The sequence below is a fragment of the Emydura macquarii genome, unplaced genomic scaffold, assembly GCF_026122565.2.
Source record: "Emydura macquarii macquarii isolate MOO-44397 ecotype Brisbane River unplaced genomic scaffold, CSIRO-AGI_Emac_v2 contig_499, whole genome shotgun sequence".
NCBI lineage: Eukaryota > Metazoa > Chordata > Testudines > Chelidae > Emydura > Emydura macquarii.
In genome coordinates this window covers 11,900,964-11,923,472 of record NW_027130636.1, presented here as the reverse complement: position 1 = coordinate 11,923,472, position 22,509 = coordinate 11,900,964, and the positions used below count along the sequence as shown (strand labels likewise).

The following is a 22,509-nucleotide window of genomic DNA, read 5'->3' as shown; positions in this document are numbered from 1 at the left end:
TATTCTGGGCTTTTTCTTACATGGGAGCCTATCACCCCTGACCCGCCGTCCCTATTTTCCACACTTGCTATCTGGTCTCCCTAGTTTCCTCTGGCAAGCTCTTGGCTTTGAAGATGATTTGACAGCCAGATTTATTACTTGATGTCTTGTTCAGCATAGTTGGTTAGAGATATTTCAAATGACAAATGGTTATGAAATGAAATGATGGCTAATCTAATATTCAATTACATATACATATTTCATTTTTTCACGGTGGCAACTTGCCCAACACAAATGTATGCTCATTGTTCCCTAAATAAATTACACTGGGCCTAAACTGCTCTGTAGCTGGATACTTACAGGAAAGCTCTGTGTTTATTTACCGGCACAGTCTGCTCTAAAGATATTCAACTTCTGTGTTTCAGCTTATGTCACACTCATTACCTTGAGAAGTAAATATTGTACTGCATTCAACTCAGTCGGGTTTTATTTATTTATAAATAATCGCAACATTTCACTTTCAGGGCAGGCTAAAAAAAACCTGTGCATGGGATGAAGAAGTATGCCACCCTCCCCCGGTCTGAAATTCAGCAATAAGCAGTATATAAGCAAAATTGTCCAATTCTTTGCCTGGTCTGTTTATAGGGGGAAGGAGTGCAATAAATTGGGCTGTAGACATCCAATCACCATGGGATTTGGCTGTACTTGCAGAAGGCCGGTGCTGAATGATGTGTAAGGAATTTAACACATTTTTCTATTTAAAAAGAGGCAACTCTGGAAAAAAAAGAAAATGAAACTGAGATAGAGCATTTGAAAGGTGTTCATTTTTAAAGAAACGAATACCTCCACAAGCCCCACGAAGTTCATCAAAAGCACTAAAGCCTGCAGGGTACCTGATCCTGGTTTCACATTGGTATAAATCAGACGCGGCTACTATAAATTCAGTGGAGTTGCACAGGGAAAACTGGTATAAGTGAGATTAGAATTGGCTCTCTATTTGACTGTGCTTTTGCATATTATGTGGTGCATCTCTTTGCTGCAAGGTGCAGCTCTTTCTTGTGAACTGCGAAGCATCTGAGCCCCAATGGGAGCCAAAGGCTTCCAGGAGCTCAAAGAAGATTTTCAGTATCTTCCAGGATTGTCAGGCTTTTTTGATGTAATTTATACACTTGAGTCTGCTAATAAATGATATCTTACTCGCCTGTAGAGAAATCTGCTCAGCTCATTATGTGCCCTAGGGCTGCTAAAGCTATACAGTGAGTACCATTGATAAAAAGAAGGAATGGAGGGAAAAGATTGAAAATTGAAGATATATTTATTTTCCTATCCTATGAAACTAATTGCCCTTCAATTAGCATGTTGTACCCTTCCATCTTGGGTAAACATTCTGTAAAGTGGTGTTTGCAGGCTAAAAATCAGGGGGCTAGCTTCATTGACTTAAAACCATTGAAAATCTGGTGCAAAAAGTGTGTTACTGGGTCAGCTTCAAGTTCTGATGGAATGGTTATGTATTGTCCTTGCTCTTCATGTGCGGCTCTCATCTGAACAAATATAGTGCACAGATTCAGAGAAACATGTGGAACCTGTGGACCTGATTCCCCTGTTCCCATCAAGCAATAACGTATAAAATAAAATCCAGGAAAACACTAAGGCGGCAAAGTGAAGCGCTCAAGTCAAGAAATAAAAAGTGAAGGTTGCATGCCCGACTGTAGCTGTGCTCTGTGGTGTACAGGCATTATTAGTACAATCTCTAATGATCTGACTCTATATTATTTCCACAGGTCCCTAGTCTCATTCAGTGCACATGAATGGTGCACAGTCAGTTTTGCCAACTACTAGGAAAAATGTATTATCCATCAACATTCATAAAAATAAAAAGCAAACTCTTCCATATAATTAACATATAACTTGGCTGAATATATGCACTGAATTTCAGTGACATCAAAAGCAATTATACATGTTGTCTAATTCCAGTATGAAAAAGCCAGTCTATTGCTGACATTGAATTAATATGATCTTTACCTTTTTCCTCTCCTCACTTGTGATTTTTCTTTTCAGGATTGTTCTTCAGTGACTCCTAGGAGAGTATGTGGTATAAACCCTTTACTATACATTAGGTATACACAGCAGGAGCAGTTATTACTCCAGCACTGCAACGTGCTGTGTTAATTGGTGTATAGTGTCTCTTATTGCTGGTATTTACCTGGAGTAACTATTTTTCAACAATATGGTGTTAGTTGCCTGTCTTTTGTGACCTTCATGTGAAGAACCTTCAGGTAAAGTGAGCATGAGTCTCAGCATGTGACTGAGGTGCAAGAAGGACATACTCCCCTTTTTGTCCTTGCTCTTGTTACTAGGGAGGAGTGCCTTGATGGTCATGTACTCATGCACTCATTAATTACTCCCCAGTGCAACTTATCACCTTTTACCTTGCACCTATGCTCCTAACACTCTCACTCTGCATTGTGCAGGATCAAGGTCCAGGAATGGAGGCAGCAGGGTGGGATATGAACTTCTGGTACAAAGCACAGATAGGTGCCGTGGGCTTTATGATGTGTACTGTATAAAATGTGTTGCTGGCCCATATTGCACTTTATAAACAAGTTCAGAATGGCCCTCTTAGGAAGTAATAATCAGAATATTAATTTAGCAGATTCACGCAATGAAAATGTAGAAGTCAGTCTGCATTATTTTTTTCTTTAAAGGTGCTATGCACCCCAGAGTTGGTTTCTGGGATTTGCACTTTATATTTTTATGTAGAGCACAAAATTTTCCTCATGTTTTGGTGATATTTCTAGAATAAAGAAGGCAAAAGACAATGTTGAGATCTTTATTTGTTGGAAGGAGATGATATTTTGAGGCGTTTGTTTTCAGATCTCAGGCTGCATGCTAGTTTCAGTCAAAAATATTGTAAATTTTTTCAGTCCTTTTAAAACAAAAAAAAAAAACATTGTCTGGTTTCTTTGAAGCTTAGAGCTGTTTATAGAAAGCAGACTGAATACTCCTCAGCAAGCCCCATCTGCCTCTGGCTTTCCCATGCCCATCTGGAGTAACTACCTGGAATTGGGGAACAAGAACACAAAGTCAAAGTTAGGAATATTTTAACATACATACATTTGCATGGACTTAGTGTCTCAGGTGTTAAACGATGGGATAATAGAGTTCTTCAAAATGTGGTCTACATGATTGGTGGAGCTCAGCATCAAATTTTCAAATACTCAGAATCCACAATAGAGGGCACATTTTCAGAACAGCTCAGCTACCACGTAGGGACAGATTTGCAAAAGAATCCATTATGTTGAGCTCTTTTGAAAAATCCAGTCACTTACTTTGCTGTCTAAATAGAAGCTGATCTCTTTTGCCATTGGGGCAAGTAGAAAGTAAGCAAAAGTCGTCATCATCACCGAATGGCTGAGCTTTGGTAGTCCGTGTATAATTTAATGATTTTTAAAATGTACCTATCAACAACCTTTAGGTGCCAGTCGCAGATCATCTAGGGAGAGATTTTTCAAAAGCACTTTGGCCCACATCCCCAAAGGTATTTAGGCACCTCTCTCCTATTGAAGTCAGTGAGCTTTAGGCACCCCAATGCCTTTGAGGATCTGGGTCCTATGGCATTTAGGAACACAAACCCCATTGAAAATCATTTGAGACTTGTGCTCCTAAATTCCTTAGGTGCTTTTGAAAAGCTCCCCCTTAGTTCTTGGTGGACAAATGTCCAATCACAAAAAATGCCATCAGAACTTGAACTAACTAGTTTCCAAGTCGGCAGTCTCATCAGACAGGGCATGGAGATTGATTAATCTGGAATATTAATAAAACTCTGCTGCCTGTAAAAAGAACTGTTTTCAAAAGAAAAATTAATATAGTACTCCAGCGTATCAGAGGAAAAAGAAAATACTGTGCTGAATATGGGAAGTATGGGAAGTGGAGCTGTTCTGGTGGCCCATGGGTAGTATTATCATTAGCACTTCCCTAGTGAATTATCTGAGTCATTTCAAAGCTAGACACTAATTAAGTCCAGGTAACAAGGGACTGGAGCCTTGGAGGGGTAAAACTCTGCAAAGTGGAACTGGGAAGTGAGAAGTCAGATTGTTTTGCATGGAACTGCAGAGTGAAATCCATCCTTTCACAGAGAACTTACGCAAAGGGGTATGTATTGAAAACCCACCTAAACCTTGTATTGGGACTCAAATGGTGCATAGAGCCTTTTGCTGGCTCTCTGCACTGGGATGATTTGCTTTTCTAATGTATAATGTTTCCAAGTGGAAAAATAAATGGACCGAATATATATTTTTAGCCAAGATTTAAAACACAGAGGTGACATCGGTGTGTGGTGCTGGGTGCTCAGCACTCGTGATAATTATGTGCTAATTTTTGAAAATCTTGCTTTTTCTTTTTTTTAAATTTAAAACCATAAACTCAGGGACATTCTCAAACCTTCACCTCTCCTTCCTCTCTCACTCCATATCTGTCTAACTCTCTTTGATTGTAAACACTTTGGAGGCAGGGACGATTTCTCACTCTGTGTCCATACAGCACGTAGGACACTGGGCCCCTAGTCACTGCATATGTGTGTATTTGTATATATACACACACTTGAATGAAGGTTGTAACTATGGTGAGTTCTGCTGTTGGGAAAGACACAGACACTCTGTAGCAAATTTGAATGGAAAAAAATAATTTGTGGAGAAACCTCTCAGGATTGTTGTCTGAGTCACTTGCCTGAGGCAGTACCAGATGGCATGTGTTCTTGTTCATGAGTAGAGACAAAGAAAACTGGAACTGAATATGGGAGGGTGGAAAGGCAATATAACTACAGAAAGAGGGACGAAGATTCTACTGTACCTTACAAATTTCACTCCATTGACCTGGACCGTTTATATTGATGGCACGAACTTTAAAGAGATATTCTGTGTTTGGATCCAGATTATGTATCTCAAGGTTCTGATGCTTTATGCCATGCAGTTCTCCAGCTAATTGTGTCTGGACGATATTATCAGCACTAATAGAAACAACTTCATAGAACTCTACGTCAAAGAAATCCACGTCTTCTGTGGGACATGTCCAGTAAATCTATGGAGAAAAAAGATCTATGTTGTCCAAATTATGTGTCCTTTGTTTTAGTTTCTCACATTTTCATTTCCATTTTTTGGGAGATAGGTCTCCATTTTTTTCTCTTAATTGTTAATGCTGCTTCTGCATTTAAAAATTAAAACACGCCTAACAAAGCATGTAATATAAATGAAAGGTATAACATTTGGGACCCTATTTTTAAAAACATTAAGCACTTTCTGGGAAGTTCAGAGCACCCTCATCTCCCACACTGAAATTAATATCTGGTGAAGCATTTAGCACCTTCCATGACTTATTTGGCACCTCACCTAATTGGGCTCCTAATAAGTGCTGAGAACCGATTAATATATCAGGCGTAAAATAAATAAATAAATAAATAAAATATTTTTTTTAAAATCACTGAAATAGAACCCAGTCCTGAGATGTGCTGAGCAAAACTAACTTGATTTTGTATGAGCCACAACATATAATGTCCTGTTATGCCAATATTTAATGTTAAAATACAACATCTATTTCCTTTGTACTGGAACTTCCATGTAGTAAATATTCATAATGGACCCATTGACTACAATGGGAATAATTATGGGGTTAGTATCTTATTTATTATCTCACAATGAACTTTATCAGCATCACTTATTCACCAAATAAATATTTTAAGCTATATTAAACCAAAAAGGTGACAAGAAACATTTTGGGCTAAGACAGGACACCTAGTCTACACATGTTTTTTTAATATTTACAAGTCTTACTTTGGCTGCCTTTGGGTATACAAGAGTCTGGTAGATGATAACTAGGCCTGGAACCATAGATGATCCATTGTCATATGATTCTGGAGTGTGAATGATACCGCGGCTTTGATGTTTTTTTTCTTTTCTTGGAACTTGAGTAGTTGCATCCCAAAATGCAAACATTTCATTATACTGTTTACGATGAGGAGGAGGTGTGGATTTTGGTCTTCCACATATTTCTTTTCTCATCACACTTGATTCATATAGTGAACTTAAGGTTGATAAAGATGGACTTCGGCGCACCATTGGATGCTTTTCTGCAGGGGTGCTGGAAACTTGCCTTGGAACCATTATGTCTGACGTACAGGGGTAAGGAGCTTTGTTTGCTTTATCAGTTGATTGCTTCATTCTAATAGGTGATGGGAAAAGGTTATGCAAGTTGGCTGAAAGCTCTTCAAAGTTGAGTTTAAGGTTCTGAATGGGGTCTTCTCTGAGTCGTGGGCTGGGCTGGTAAATATTTGCAATTGCATCTTCTATTTCAATTACCAAACAATTTGCAGATTGCAGAAATGCAATCTGGTTTTCCTCCTTCAAAGCCTCCTTAGAATACTGAATAAGGCTGTCCATTTGAGAGATTTTTCTGGATGTGTGCTCCACATACTCTACAATTCCCTTCTGTTTTTTAAGTTCAATGTTCTCAAGCAATTCCATCATCTCCTTCTCTCGTTCACGGAGAATGTTCCGTAATTTGATGAATCCATTTCTGATCTCCTTCCTTTTAGTTTCCTTGTAGGTCTTAAAGTTATTCTTTAACACAAGGATTTCCATTAGGTCATCATCAACCCCATATCGGACTGTAAAACAAAATCAAGTCAATAATTTCAACATCCCATTGAAATGTTGTATGATAGTTAGTAGGACTCAAGATGGTCAAGTATAGCATAGAGGGACTTCAGGAACGTTAGAAAATAAGACAGAATCAGAATTCTAATGTTCTACCCTCAGTTGTGCCACTGCTTGCTAAGTGTCCTTGGAAGTTACTAATGCCAAAATTTTCAAATTTGAATGCATAAAGTTAGATACCTTAATATAGGTGACCTAATTTTAAAAGGTGCCAGAGCTCAGCACTTCTGAAAATTAGGTGGCCACTTCTTTAAATACCAAAGCGAGGCTTCGGATGCATACATTTACATATCCAAATTCAAAAATTTTGGCCTCATCTTCTCAGTGCTTCAATATGGTCTTCTGTAAAATAGATCGGATAATGCTTATCTACCTCACATGAGATATTTTGAAGCTTAATTTATGAGTGATCATAAAGCTTAGTGTGACCTTTGTGAGATTTACCATGTTAATGCAAAGTATTATTTACTAGGAAAACTATACTAGAAAATAGCAGCAATTATTTGAGTTTCTTGAGTTGTTTTTTATTCTGCCCCTCTGTTTGATCAAAGATTTATTATAGAAATTTAGCCATGCAACTTCTGTTGAATTTAAAAGATGTGGCCGGGATAATATCCTGGTTAAAATGTTTATAAACATAAATTCACCTGTAAGCAGAAGGAAAAGGAGAGATGCAGGATTTTGGGAGAGGGTCCAATGAGGGAAACAGTAAATGGGGAGGGAGAGGCGTATACCATCTGGTTTTGAAATGGGGAGCGTTGGGTAGGTAAAAGGAAAGGATGAATGGAAGGGAATGTCAGAGATGCAGAGGACCTGATGAGGGGTGTTGAGGACTGTGAGATGGATGGAGAGTGATGCAGGGAACTGTAGCAAGATGGGAAATCCACAAACTCTTATTTCTGATGAACTGTAAGGATCAGTTTCTGGTCCACCCTATTAACTCCTGGGTGGTACTTGGGCAGTGTAAAGTGGCTATAAAGATTTCATAACTGCACAGCTGAAAACTCCCCCAGTTTGAGGGAATATCTGACTTAGCTGGCTCTGGGCCACCCCAGCACAGAAGGCACATTTGGGGAGAGTGCATGACCATTGCGCTGTTGAACTCCAGTAAAGCCTGACTGTTACAGCACCCAGGTATGACTTGCTAATGACTGCAGCAGTGAAGCCCTGTGATGATAGGCTTCATATCTGTCACAGCTTATCCTTTTGGTGGCTGTTATGTGTCAATGTGATTTAAACTTGTGGCACTCACTAAAAAAAGGGGAAAATTTGCAAAGAACTTCATTAAAAGAGTTGTGGTGGAAAGTGTGTTTCAGGGGATGCCAGATGACACCTTGAAACCTTCTCTTCAAAAATCTTTTATAATCTAAACCTTAGATGGTCTGGAAATTGAGAGTTTAAGGGTCTCTGCCTATTCCTCACTGCCTATGAGTCACTTTCACCTGCCTGATTCACAGTGCCCACCCACATTTAATTATGCAGTAACTAATAGAAGACTATAAAATCCTATTTCCTATTCTGGTGCTTGGTAATGAGCCTGAATAGAATGTTCCAGGGAAGTTGTGTCAATGTGTGATCATAATAAAGGTCAGGAAACTGAGGAAGGTGCTGGACTCAAAACTGAGCAGAGCTACTTCACTGTGCAACCTCAGAACAAGTGATGATCACTTTGTACATCTGTCAGCATGGGTGTAAAACTGGCTAAAAGGAAATAGTCAGGACTTCTTGATCATGGAAAGAGCATTTCCATGAATGTCCTGTTTAAGAGTGTTTATTATGTTACTGTACTAGAGTAAGTGATGTTTCTCCCCACGCCCTGCCGAATAGGATGGAGTTCTGGCCCCTGAATCTTAGAGCTCCCCATTCACACAGCACCTGTTCTTCTAGCCTGGTCCCTGTCAAGATGCAGATCCCTCCTCGTACAGTGAGCTTTCTTTTGGGTCCAGTGTTACAACATCACACGAGAAGATGATTGCCCTATCTCTGCCTCCCCTGTGGGAATTCACCAGCTCTTTGTCCCCTCTGCTTGCAAAGGATTAGAGGACAATTCAGCCCACAGAGAGCATGTCTGAGTTTAGCTTTCCCAGTTAAATAATAGCAAATAGCAGAGTTTTTAAAAACAGTGCAAGCAAGCAGAAAAGCTGAAATAAGAACCTTTTTTAAACTTTGCAATAGCACTGAAGAGTGAAGCAGCCTCCTTGGAACATGCCACTGGCAAGGGCAGCGTCTCATGATCATTGTGCAGTGAGTCCTTGCAGAACACACAGACTAGCTCGTGGTCATCTAGACAGTATTCAGAGATGTTTGAGTTGGGATGGAATAAACAAGAGCTCTGTCCATGATCTTCTCGATAGGCTTTGGTAAAAATGTGGTCTTGAGTGGTGATGTCACTGTGATATAACCTTAGACACTCATTACAAAAATTCAGCTGGCACGTAAGACATCTTTTGAATGCCTTCCTTTTCTTCTCTTTGCAGACTTGGCAATAGATTGGTCCCTGGGTTCTGTCAAATCTCCATCTCAGAAAGCCACGGCTGCGCATGTATCTCTTAGCCAGTTTGGCCCTCAGGTAATTTATCCTCAGCTGAATTTTATTAGTGTAGGGGAGGCAGTGTGCTTTGACGCACACTGGGCATATGATGATAAAAAAGTTCTCAGTTACTTCAGCCTGGGCTTTGCTTTTACCTATGCAGTTCTCACAAATGCAGTGGTTGCAAGGCAGCATAAACGGGTAGAGATACAGTTGTTTACACAATGGACAAGTGAGCTGGTCACGAAAAGCATGTCCTGATGCATCCTTCTCCAGTGTAATGATAGATGTGTCGCTTTTACCTCCAAACCTTGGTAAGACAACTTTTGAACTGAAAACAGACACAAAATATTAGGATACTCACTAAGAAAGAGATTCTAATGTACATAATTCTGCTGTGCAAACTCATCAATTTTTATTCTCCCAAGATTTTTATTTCAAGAAACAGGTTATGACTGTGCTATATTCTGCCAGCATTGCATACAAGCAAGTGTTTCTGTTCATGTTAGTGATTGCAAATTTACCATATGTTTGTACAATGCATGTGAAGCTATCTGTTTTAGTGTTTCAAAGTGTTCATTTCCACCACCCCCACCACCAGTGTTGCAGCTATTACACCAATGTCACCATCAAGCACTATTTTTGCTCCATCTTTTCTCTTTTTCTTGTTTATATGCTATTTTTTAACCTGTGAAATTATTATAATGTGCTCCGATTCATGTGAATAGTAGAATAAACAGGTACATTAACTTTTGTATCTAACTATCCTTTGACTTACAAGGAGAATCAAAATCAAAATCAGCCTTATAATAGAACCCTCTTGCCAACTCAAGTATCTTTGTTGCCAAAAGTTTAAAGAGTGATTTGGGGTGTCTTAATTTTTGCAGTGCCCAGTTTGGGATGCCTTAGAGAGGCCTGATTTTCAGAAAGTGCTCAGTAAATTAAGCTATTTCTAATATGTCTCCAGCTGGGCACCCAGAATTTCCCTGGTCACTTTTGAAAATCTTGGCCAATTGTCTCTCCATGATAATTCCCGTGAAGATGACATAAACTCAAGTGGTTAACATAGTCACCAGAAACATGAGATAAAATTACTGCCTCATCATTCTATATATTTCTGTAGACCTGGTTGCGGCCTTGAATGGTTTTGTATCTGCTTCCTTTAATACTGCCTTCAACACTCCATTTCTTTGCTCCACCCTTGTTGCTGCTGTTTTCAATCCCATATCTTCACCCCCACGCACACTAAAGAACTGCTGCTTCTCCCCCCTCAGCTGTCTCCACTGTTGCCTGTGCCCTTCCCCACATATCAGTTAATGTGTGTAATATCATACACTAAATAGATTCTTCCCAGAGCTGATCCACCGACTTCCTGTCTCCCCCAGTGTCAGAGCCTGGAGATCAATCATTTTTCCTCCACTCACAGTCTAAATCTTTATCATCACTATCACTACTTTGGTCTGGCTATGGTTTCTTAGAGCCTCAGGCATACCACTGCGGTCACTTCTTTTTGCTATCTGCTTTTCAGTTTAATCTATGTTTAGTGCTGAAGTTTTCCCATTTCTTCCCCCTAAAACCATTATCATCCCACTTTCACTCTTTTCAAAAACATTTTTTATGCAGTCGGTGCTTCAGTTTCCTCTACTCTCCTACCCTGACCACCATTTTCCATTAATCAATATTTTTCTCTTAAAGCTCACTTCACAATCCTCTTTACCAAACATGTGGCCCTTCTCATTGCACACTCCTCTTCCTTTCTTTTCCTTTCCTTTTCTCTTTTTTTCTTTACTTCTTTCACTCAATTAGTGCTGATGGGAATTTTTCAATTAAATATTTTTTAATTCAAAATGCCAATTTGTCAAAGCCGAAGCTGTTCACAAAGCAAGGTCTCTTTCAGTGAATTTCCTGACTTGAAGAAAAGTCAAGAAAAACATTTTGAAATTGTCAAAACATTTCACTTTGATACTTTCTAAATGAAAAATTCCAGTTTTCTGGTTCAAGATAACTTTGTTTTGAAATTTATGCTTAATTGGGGGTTAAAAAAAAGAAAGAAAGGTCAACAGTAAAATGGAGCATTTTGAAATTATTAAAACAAAACATTGCAATTGATCCAAACTGAAGAAAAAAAAATACTTCAAGGTGTGGGTTTTGTTTTGCTTTGGGATTCACAAACATTTTTTAGTGTTTTGTTTTTACTTTTCCTCCTGATTCAGGCAAGGAAAAATTTTGCAGGATAGGAAAACTGTCCCCCCATCACCTCAGGTCTACTTTCCATGTCCCACCTGGCTCACACTGAAAATAAGTGACAATTTTTGATTTGCCAAAGAAATGCAGCACATCCATTGGAATGTAATCTAAAGTAAAAAAAGAATTGAAGAATCATTGTTTGAATGCACTTACTGACGTCTGCTTGGGGTTCTGGGAAGGTATGCTGGGGAGGTGGTAGTCCTGCAGCATTTGCTTTCATAATACTGACAGCTGGTGTTCTCATCACTGGGACAGCAACAACACTTGCAGTCTGGGTCATTTGAACAGGAACAGCAGCACCAAAGGCAATTTGGGTTCTCTGAACATGAGCAGTGACAACATTGACAAGCACGGTCTTCTGCATATGGGCAGGGGAAACAGTTGCAGTTCCGCTCCTCTGTAAAGAAGAAACGCCAACAAAAACAGCATTGTTCATCGGTCGCTTGCAAAGGTGGACAGCAATGACAGCCCAGGCAACATGGCCAACATAGGCAACATGTGCATAAAGTATTGGCCATCGATCCAAAGACACTTGGACCCTTTGAATCTATCCACTACTTTACACTTTCTAAAACACACGAGATCAGTTTGATGATTCAGGCTTTGTGTTGGGCTAAATGGTTTTCATTCCAGTTCGGAATAATGATGTCACAAGAAGCTGTTGAACTAAGGACAGACAATCATATTTGCATATATAAGTGATGTGCTGATTACATCATGTATATGTCACAATTACTAAGATTTTTATTTGTTATTTCTTGTATTGGCACCCAACACAAATTGTATCTGAGCTGGAAGAAGTTACATTTTCTCCCCGCAACCAATGCCACTTATGAATTTCCAGTCGAAAATTCTGTAGTGTGTTGAAAATTTGGGAGTAGCATGAAATAAATAGAATAGAAAATAAACCCAAGTAATATTGCCTGGTTGTAGCGTTCATGTCCATATTTAGAGTCAGTAAAACCCTATATAATATTTTGCAATCATTTGCTTCAATATTTCTAAGGTACTGCAGGAATATAGGGAGACTTGCTGCACAATGAGGATCCAGCTTGCCACAGAGTACATGAGGATTTTCCACCTACCTTCTCAAAGGTATGGGAGAGAGGCATGAGATCTTGTCTTTTTCAGGGCAGATGACTACCTACTCCTCCTTCCCATCCTGCCCCCTCCAAAATAAGGCAGGTTCTGGTCCTGTTTAACTTCTTTCTCTTCCGGTCTCTTCCCATCACTTTGGATTGGTGATGGAAAGGCTTCAGAAAAAGCACAGGGGATGCCACCCACTTTTCCAGAGGGGACAATTTCAGCATCTGCCTTTACATCTGCATGATACCCAGTCATTTCAGTGCTTTATATTGACAATTAGCATTTATTTGCCCTCTATCTAGGAATAATCCCACAAACTGTTTGATACCAAAAGGCAAGGGCAGTGTGGGCCATCCTATTAAAAAATTTGATACAACAAAGCAAGGAGCTCTGGTATCAGCCAATTTCAGTTATTACCTTTAATTAAAAAAAAATTGTATCAACTAAAGACCATATCCAAGTATGGGTCCCTATTATGCTGGGTGCTGTACATATACAAACAAAAGACCCTGAAGATGTTACAGACTGAATAGAGAAATGGACAAAGGGTGAGAGAAAGGGAAAATACTGATATCCCCATTTTACAATGGAGGAACGACAGGATTTTCAGAGTGAATAAGTGTCATATCCAAGTTCATGCAGGAAGTCTGCAGCAGAGCCAGTAAGTGAACCTAGGTCTCCTAAGTGCTAGCCCTGTGCCCTCACTGCAAGGTCATCCTGTTCTAGAAAGCTTTTCCTTGCAAACTTTACAAAGCTAAAATTTTTTATCATGTATTCCATCCTGAGATTTGGTTTCTTTTTACTTATCCTGACCCAGGCTCTGGAAGGCCTGTGTTGCCACAAACAGACACTGGAAGTTCTTTGGGCTTGTTCTACATGATGACCATGAAAGCTGGTGTTACTCATATCCATTGAGGCTGCAGAAATCTGGTGATTTCACACAAATACTTAACAGATTAATCTACATATTTAATGAATTTGCATTCTTATTTACATAAACAGCAACGGTCCTGATTACCAGACATTAAGACTGACATGACTGTATTGCTCCTATCAGGGTCTTGCACCTTCATGGGTTAGTCTCCATGTAATTATGATGCCTCCTGAAGACTCTGGTCCTGTCCTATTTTTCATAGACTGATGGGGACCTATGGCTGGATCAATGAGTTTGGTGAAACATATACTTTTGACAATGTATGATACCTCTGATGGTGATGTCATTCACTGGCATGTGGTTGACTTTTCACTGACAGCAAAGTTTCTTCTCAAGACTACGGAAAAATGTCAGTTTCATCCCCTACAAACCCATGCCAGGGACCCTCTACATGTTTCCCAAGATACACAAACAATGGAACCCTGGCCAAGGCACTCTTATGGAAGGAATATCAGGACTCATAAAAAAACATCCTGAAACCATTCAACACACGAAGGGCCGGCTTCCTCCAGGATACAACTGACTTCCTCTAGAAATGCTGCAGCATTAACAGCCTGCCTCAGAACACCATCCTTGCCACCATGGATGTCTCCTCCTTATACACCAGCATCCCTCACAATGATGGAGTTGCTGCCTGCCTCTAGAAAATGGACAAACTGATCCATTTCATCCTTACCCATAAGAATTTTACATTCAACAACAAACACTTTGTCCAAACCATGGAAACAGCCATGGCAACTAGGATGGCTCCCCAGTGTGCCAACCTCTTCAGGAAGAATTTCTGGACAAATGTACCACAAAATCAATCATCTACTTGAGATTCATTTCATCCTCTAGATGATGACCTAAACTTCCTCCTCATTTTCCACCACAACTTCAACAACCATCACCCATTCATTAAGCTCTCTAGTAAACTCCCACACTAGCCTCATCTTCCTGGATACCATAGTCAGCTTCAAGAGTGGAACCCTACAGCCAACTCTATACAAGGAATCCACAGATCACCCCACCAACCTTCACTGATTCAGTAACCACCCCCAAACAGACCAAGACATCTATCTACAGCCCAGCACTCACATACCACAAAAAGAAAATTAATACCTCTCACAACATATCTTTCAAGATCCATGATCTTACACATGCCTGTCACAAAAAGTGGTGTACTTCATCGGGTGCACTAAATGTCCCAATAACTACTATGTGAGTGTAACAGACAATCATCCAGTCTTGAACGAACTCACACAGAAAAATTATAAAAGACAAAAATACCATATCACTTGTGGGTGAACACTTTTCACAAATTGATCACTCAAGAACTGATTTCTCAGTCCTCATCCTTAAAGGAAATCTTTAACAGATGTCTTTGCAAGACACTAAAAATCATGGCCTTAATAGGGACACTGGATTTATAACTTATTACAACAATCTGTAACCCACTAAACTCTCCTCCTCCAGCCTTTTTTTTCTCCTTTCCTCTATGAGTGGAGTGGTGTTAACGGGCCACTTCACATTCAATGGTTCCTTGAAATGTGTTAATACTTGTGCTAAGCAAATTGTTCCAACTTGTATTTATCTGTGACACACTGAGTACATTTCCCAGACTTGAAGAGAGCGCTGTGTAAGCTTGAAAGCGTGTCTGTGTAACCAACAGATGTTGGGCCAATAAAAGATATTATCTCACCCACCTTGTGTCTCTAGGTAAATACAAGAGTTATCATTACACAATCAATAGTGTCCAACAATTACCAAACAGTGACATCTGAGATTGTACAGTCTTTTTCCTTTACTTGAAACTGAAGACAACAGTGAGAAAAATATAATATCTGTTGGTGAATATTGACATTTAATGGCAACCACTGTGCTGTAGATAATTAAGAATGCAAAATATTCATCAGCTTGGGTTAATGGGTTAATGAATAATTTGGGAGTAAGTAAGACAGGAGTTTTGACAAAGTTTATTGTACCGGCTCCTTTATAGTCATTACAGGCTGTTTGCTCAAAGCCTACTCTACTTAGAGATTTTTCTAATTCACTGAACCATAACCCAATAGACCATAATGGTGCATCCTTATGGGTGGCCATTACATGACGGTCCTATGGAATAGAATGATAATGGTCTATTGTGTCAATAGGTTTTCATGCATAAGCCTTAGTTATTTGCTAAAAAAAATCATTCTAGTTTGTGGTTGTGGTTGCGGCGGGGTGAGGGTTGGAGTGGGAAGGAATGTTGTTACAAATACTTTGAACCCTTAGTAGACATTTTGTTTTTCCAACTTACTTGAAAGCAATATTTTATATTCTTGTGATATTTAATTTAAAAAGAAAAGACACTTTTGAGTTACATGGGTTGGGGAAAATAATTCTTACTCTACTAACTTCTGCTTCTTTTTTGCAATCCCAAAATGCAGATATTCTTAAATAGATTTAAAAAGGGGGTAGGGGAAGGCTGCAGCTCCTAGGCTTGCACGTCAAGTTTCAGATCAAAACAAATTTTTATGACCAAGTTCTGAGTGCCCCAATCACCTCTCTGACAGCCATGTCACTGCTTTCCAGTCTGTACATAACACAGCTTTTAAGATCATCTTTCCTGGACGTCACTCTAACCAAGACACCCCTTTCTTTGGATCTCCCCACTAAATTTTCCTTCTCTAATGCACTTCAAGCTTCTTGCCTTTGCCTTCAGATCCCCATATGGTGTACCCTATCTAGTTTCCCTTGTCTTTTACTGTTCTACTTTGTTCTGTACCCATCATGCCACTCTCTCCATCACCCTCATTTTGGTGCAGTCTCCAAAATCATTTCATTTTCTTCTACCCTAGACCCTGCATTTGAACCACACTCCCTATAATCTTTGTTTGGATATACAGTCAGTTCTGCTAAGACTGGCCCATTTTTGATTAATATGTTTGTTCACCTCTAGCAGAGACTGAAAGATCAAATCATTCTGGGTGCCAGAGGAACTGAATTAGATATAGCAGCCGCAGCCAGGCTGACAGACTTTTAGCAGTGTTTCCAGAAATGTTTCTCTTTTTTTGTTGTGACTAGGCCCAGATGCCACTTATATCACATGGCATAGCAGACAGGCTGCAGTTTGTTGGTTTCACCCACTAATAGGCCCAATCCTGCAAGGTGCTGAGCTCTTCCTGTGGGTGATGAGCTCCCAATGCTCCGACTGCCTTCGGAGCAGCACATGACAGGTTGAGATCTTGCAGGGTTTAGTTTGTTTGTTTGTATTATGCAGCTATTACCATAGTCAAGAAAAAAGAAAAATATAAAGGTTTAGAAAATACAATAGTTCAAGAATAGAATTTCAATTTAATGTAACCGAAACTAATTAGGAATAACAATTCAGCCTGAGTCATCTTTAGCTATCAATTGATTTATTTTAATCTGATTTTTCCACCCACTGAATCATTTTGTTCATTCCCCCATGCCACCACTTTTAAGAGTGTTATTTTCTTTCTTTCTCCCCAGACATCTCATTGATATGTACAGATGTAGGAAAAGAGACTGACTGAAAAGCAAACATTACCCAGAGCTTTGCACATGACCAGTATGTATACTGACATCGGATGAACTCAGCTGAGGAATATGTTATTCATGGGGGTGCCTGCTGCTTCCATGTTTACAGAGCTTAGAATAAGCAAATCACAGAAACTAAAGAGACAGGCAAACATAGTGAAGATAATTGAGCCTTGCTTTTGATTTTAGCCTCAGTTATTTATGCAGAAGTGTGTCTGTAATTGGCATCACTCCCTCTCCAAGCCTGTTCAGGGCATCAGCATATGTAAGTGCATTCACACTGTTGGTACCGTGCACCTAAATGCTGACTTTCCGGTATTCAGTCAATGGATGTTCACTCAAACTCCATTTGAATTCTTATGTATCTTGGCATACATAAGCACCTATAGCCTATTCCCACTGCCAGTGTCCTACTGTGGGATTTACATAGTTTAGAAAGACAGCTCAGCACTGGCCTTCCACACCTGAGCAATTTCCCTACTTGGCCCCACCCAGTTCATTGTCCTTTGTCACCAGTCCCAGTTCTCACAGTCCATGCTGTTCAACAGGGTTGGTCATTTCCATACGAATCTCAGCATTTTTACAGTTAATGAGTTGCTTTCCTTAGCCAGTGGCCTTAGGAGACTGCTGAGCCCCCAGACAGGCTGAACCCTTAGGCACTCCTGTGTCCTAGAGGTGTGGCACCTTTGCCCTTCTTGTTTCCATATTCATCGTATCACCATTTTAAAATGTGTTTTGTTTAATGTTGTAATGTATGTTTGGGCTTAGCAGCAGGGAAAGCTGTGGTGGGGGCATGTCTGCACATGCTGTGTATGTGCCTGTGACCATCACAAGCCACATGTAACTTAGGCTATATGGGGGAGGGGTGTGTTAAGAGCTTCTCTTTGTGGTGGAGAGGTGACAAACTCTGAGGAAGATTCTTCAGCCTGCATCCAGTACACCTCCCTGGTCCAACCAGCAGGGAGTGAGATTGTTTACAGACTTTACTTGCTGTACTGTAGCTAAGGATCACATATTTGTAGTTTTCAATAAATGGTTTAGATCTAGCTGAGTTGCTCTGGAGGGAAGGGCAGTTCATAACAATTGGTGCTCCGTGTAAGTACCAGTGGATCTTGCCAGATTTGAAAACTACAGCATTTAGGGTCAGGGAATCACAACCTTGCACTCCAAGTGGAGGAAGCTATCGTAGTCTCTTGAAGACAAATTGTAGTGGGCTAAAGCCTCCACAGAAAAGAGAATGGTGGAGGAAGAGGTACACAGTTACCTCTCCTCCCACAAGGGATCTTATTGGTCCCGAGATGCCTTCATGGCAGACTCTCAATGATCCCTATGGGATTTGCTCCAAGAACAATGGGGAAAGTTGATGGCTACTAAGCCTAAAGGCATCATTAGGAAAAGGCCTTAATTCAAGGATGCTGGAAAGCCAGCTCTGAAAACCAGGAAAGACTGAGTCAGGTGCAGGCAGCATTGAAGGACTTTCAAGTTCAGATGGCAGGAGAACAGCAAGCCCCTCAGCTACTTGAGAACAAACTGCAGGCTGCTCAAGCCTCTATCTAGAGCCCTTTAGTGATGCTGGGAATGATCATTGTCTGAGAAATTCCAACAGTTTGGGCAAAAAGCAGGGGAATTAGGGAAAGAATTGGAAGATGCTCAATCTGCTTTTTTAGCTGTAATGCAGGAGAACCAGGAATGGAATCCCATGGTCTCTGCAATCGAATTATTGCTAAATTACAAGCCCAGTTGCAAATAAGGTGGGCTAAGATGGCTGCCATTACAGGTCCCTGGGGAATTGAGTCCACACGCTTCTTCTCAGAGGAGGAGGATGATGAGGGAGATTTATATCCCCCATATTATAAGTATAATTTATGGCATGATGATTAAGATCAGGGAGATTGTGACCCTAATCACATGGCCCATCTCACTAGAAGCCATTGTGTCTGGTGGAGACTCATGAGGGGGGCGATCAAAATGCCGACCAAAAAGAAGTGGTAAATGAAACCCCAACCACTGCACTTTCCCGCAAACAGAGTTTGAAACATTGCTCAGTCCATGGGACCTTTAAAAGGGGAAACCATCTGCAGCCAGATTCCATATTAGGAAAGGGTAGCTAAAGTAAATGGATGGACAAATCTAGATTTTTGTTCACTGGTTGCAGCTTCATTGCCACCTAATCTCAAATCAGATATTTCCACCAAGATTACAGATAAACATGTAGATGAGGAACCACAATTAAGAGAAGATAAAAAGAATGTAGCTGCCATACTCTTAGGGGAAGATAATTGGTACCCTACCATCATGAATATAAAACAAAGGGAGAATGAGACCACTCAGGCTTTTGAAGCTCACTTTTGGGGAAGTTATCATTTAATCTTCCTGGGTGCCTCACTATGTGGTGGTATAGTGCAGTAGGCTGCAGTAGTTGTGGGGCTGAGCTGCCCAGGCCAGAAAAGAGCTATGCCTGACTTTAGGTGCCCAACTTGCAATATATTAGTGTCACAGGGCATGTCTATGCTGCTGCAGTGGCAGGCATCAATTCAATGGCATTGATTGAGCATGTCTGTGTAGACCCGCTCAGTTGATGGGAGAGTGCTCTCCCATTGACTGAATTAGTTGACCTCCTCAAAAGGCGGAAGGCAGCATCATAGCAGAGCATCTCCTATCAATGTACCTTCATGAAGATGCCACATTGCATAAACGGAAGTACGTCAATGTGAGATAAGTTATGTAACTAGCATATCTCACTTTGACTCAGTGCAGCAGGCCTCAGTGTAGTCCAGGCCTCATGTTGCACACCAAAAACTGAGGCATGCAAAATTAGTAGTCACTTATGAAAATTTGGTTGTATGTGGGTCACCCTCAGCACCTGTGAAGAGCCAAGAATAGAACCAATATCTTTTGCCAGTAAAAAGGATCCCTGTTTTTACTCCCATTAGTTTCACTAATATATTACAACAAGCATAGTGATGTCTGTTATGTGGCTGCACCCTGGCAATGAGTCTGTGTAGAAGATAGTTGGTTTTATTTCATTTGGTTTTCACTTGATTCCCAGTCCCGCTTGCTTCAGCATCTGATCTGGAGCCCATCCTTTCCTCTCAATACCTGTGATATGTCAACCCAGTCAATTTAAATCTTACATGACAGAGATGTTTTGCTGGACCAGCTTCTGTTAAATGAGATAGAGCTGAAGTATTAAACCCTTCCAATCACTTACTCTGATAATATACATTTTAAAATTCAACATGATTCAGCTGCTAGTGAGGTACATTGGAAATAGCTAGACCAAAGCTGGGCTCTTGAGGAGAGGGAGTCTCCATCTAAAGTTCAGCAACTGGATAAAGCAAAACAGCAAAAACATATTGTGAATTTAAGGCTGCTTCATTGCCCTAAAACTATAGCAGGGGTTTGCTGCACTGAGCCCCCATCTGCCATTGAGTAAATAAATAGGAGGGGAAAATGTTTTCCTTTATTACTTTTTTCCCTATGGTTACAAGAGAATATAATTTCCCTAATTTACGTAGGATCACCCAGTGGATTAAGTTTTACTAGCACACATCTGGAAGTCATTCATCTTGTCCTCTCCATCAAAGTTAATTTCTGAATACTATGCAAATACTAAAACTGAATGAAGAACCAGGCTAAGTATTTGTGCAGTAAATTACGTGACAGTTAATGCAGTTACCTATAGAATAGATTATATGATAGACGGTGTTCAGCCAGCTTTAAAGCTGGTTGAGTGATGCCAAAATTAATTGTCAAATCATGGCAATATAATCATGAAAAAATATAATTGACAAATGGGCTTTACTTGCATAATCATATGGTCATGATGCCATGAAATCAGGCTTTCAATCTCGTAATATACATGTGATTGATAAGTTTAAAAAAAAAATCAAACATAGCAATTGCTATACCGAATTTGATTGGAGGGCCATCAAGTCCAATATCATGTGTCTGATGGTGGTCAGTACCATATGCTACAGCAGAAGTTGTTGGAAACCCTGTAAGAGAGATCTGTGTAATAATTTGTCCATAAGGGAAGTTTCTTCCTAAATCCAGGCATTTAAGAACTCAGTCCTGCAATGTGCAGCATGTTCTGGCCTTGATGCACCAAAACGCTCATGCCCATACTTAATTTTACACATGTGAGCAGTCTGATTTGTGGTTAAAGTTAAGCATGTGCTTAAGTTCTTTGCTTTATCAGGGCCAGAATGCTCAGCACTTTGCAGGATTGCTCCCTTAGTTAGTGACACATGAGCTGAAGCACAAGGGTTCATAGGCCTCATATTTCTTAACCTATATTATAGAACTGTGGCAGTTTTCATTATGCATGTGTCCAATCTTGGTCTAGTGATTTCTTGTGGCAGGGAGTCCTGCATGTCAATTACACATTAGGTAAAATGCATTTCCTTTTATTTTCATTTTGTTGTATTTCAGTTTCATTAGCTGTTTCCTTGTTCATGTATCATGCGAAAGGGTAAATAGGAATAACTGATTTACCTTCTCTATCTTAGGCATTCTTTTATGTACTACTTTTATATGTCCCTACGTATTCCTCTCCTCTCCAAACTAAACAGCCCTAATCTTGTCTCTATCCTCACACAGCCAACTTTTCATCCTTCTAACCCTTTTTGTGACTCTGTCCATTTCAGCTGTTGTATGACCTTATGCAATGGCCCTAAAGCTGGCAAATCCAGTCCTGGGACACCCATCCTACCGAAGAGGTCCCTCTCTCTGGCGCTGTTGAGGCAGTGAAATGCAACATTTTATTCCTTTCACGTGTTGTGCTGGTTTGTTGCTACTCATACTGCAGATATAAAGAGCTTTGTGATCAGCCAGTGTTGCCAACTCTTGCGAGCTTATCATGAGTCTTGCAATATTTAGTGTTTTTCTTTAAGCCTCAGATGTTGAAGTTATGAGATTGTTTAAGAATCTCAACTTTCATAAAAAAAAAAAATAAAAAAAAAGCAAGTTGCTAGCCCTCATGATTGCAAAGAAAAGCTTGAGAATATGACAAGTACACCCTAAAGATTCAGAAACCAGAAAGTCAATAAAAAGAATTTAAACTTTATTATTAAAACAAACAAACACCATGATTTTTAAGCCAATCTCATGATTTTGCGGGGCCTGCCTCATGATGTTTGAACATGTGGGATTCACAATAATATAATCCATCATGAAAGATACTATATACATAAGTAATTATTATTTTTGTAATAAAATTAGCAGACTGTCCTTGCTTGCCTTCACGCAGTAGATAGTGCTGTGGTGGTCACTTTTAATTTTTTACACCTCACTTAAGAGTTGTGACTGTTTTCAGTTTGTTTTGAATCTGTTTCTGGTTGCACCTATAGAAACTCACAGGGCTGGCCCATAAAGAATCTCGGCCTACCAGCTACAGCATAACATGAGAGGGGAAGGAGACCTATTGTTAACAATTTCCTTTCAATTATTTGAGAGCAAGTACGAAAGATTGCACACTTCTGCCTAAGTGCGTAGGTTGCTAT

At 40.0% G+C, this 22,509-nt stretch overlaps 1 protein-coding gene across 1 annotated transcript; it reads right to left on the bottom strand.

The window, feature by feature from the left end:
• Positions 1 to 2,949: 2,949 nt before the first annotated feature.
• Positions 2,950 to 11,981, bottom strand: TRIM42 (tripartite motif containing 42). The gene is made up of 5 exons (XM_067538673.1): positions 11,617 to 11,981; positions 8,841 to 9,547; positions 5,805 to 6,637; positions 4,828 to 5,055; positions 2,950 to 3,036 (listed from the first exon to the last, which is right to left on the bottom strand). Exons 1-5 carry the CDS (start codon positions 11,979 to 11,981, stop codon positions 2,950 to 2,952), a joined length of 2,220 nt encoding a protein of 739 aa, XP_067394774.1.
• Positions 11,982 to 22,509: the final 10,528 nt, after the last annotated feature.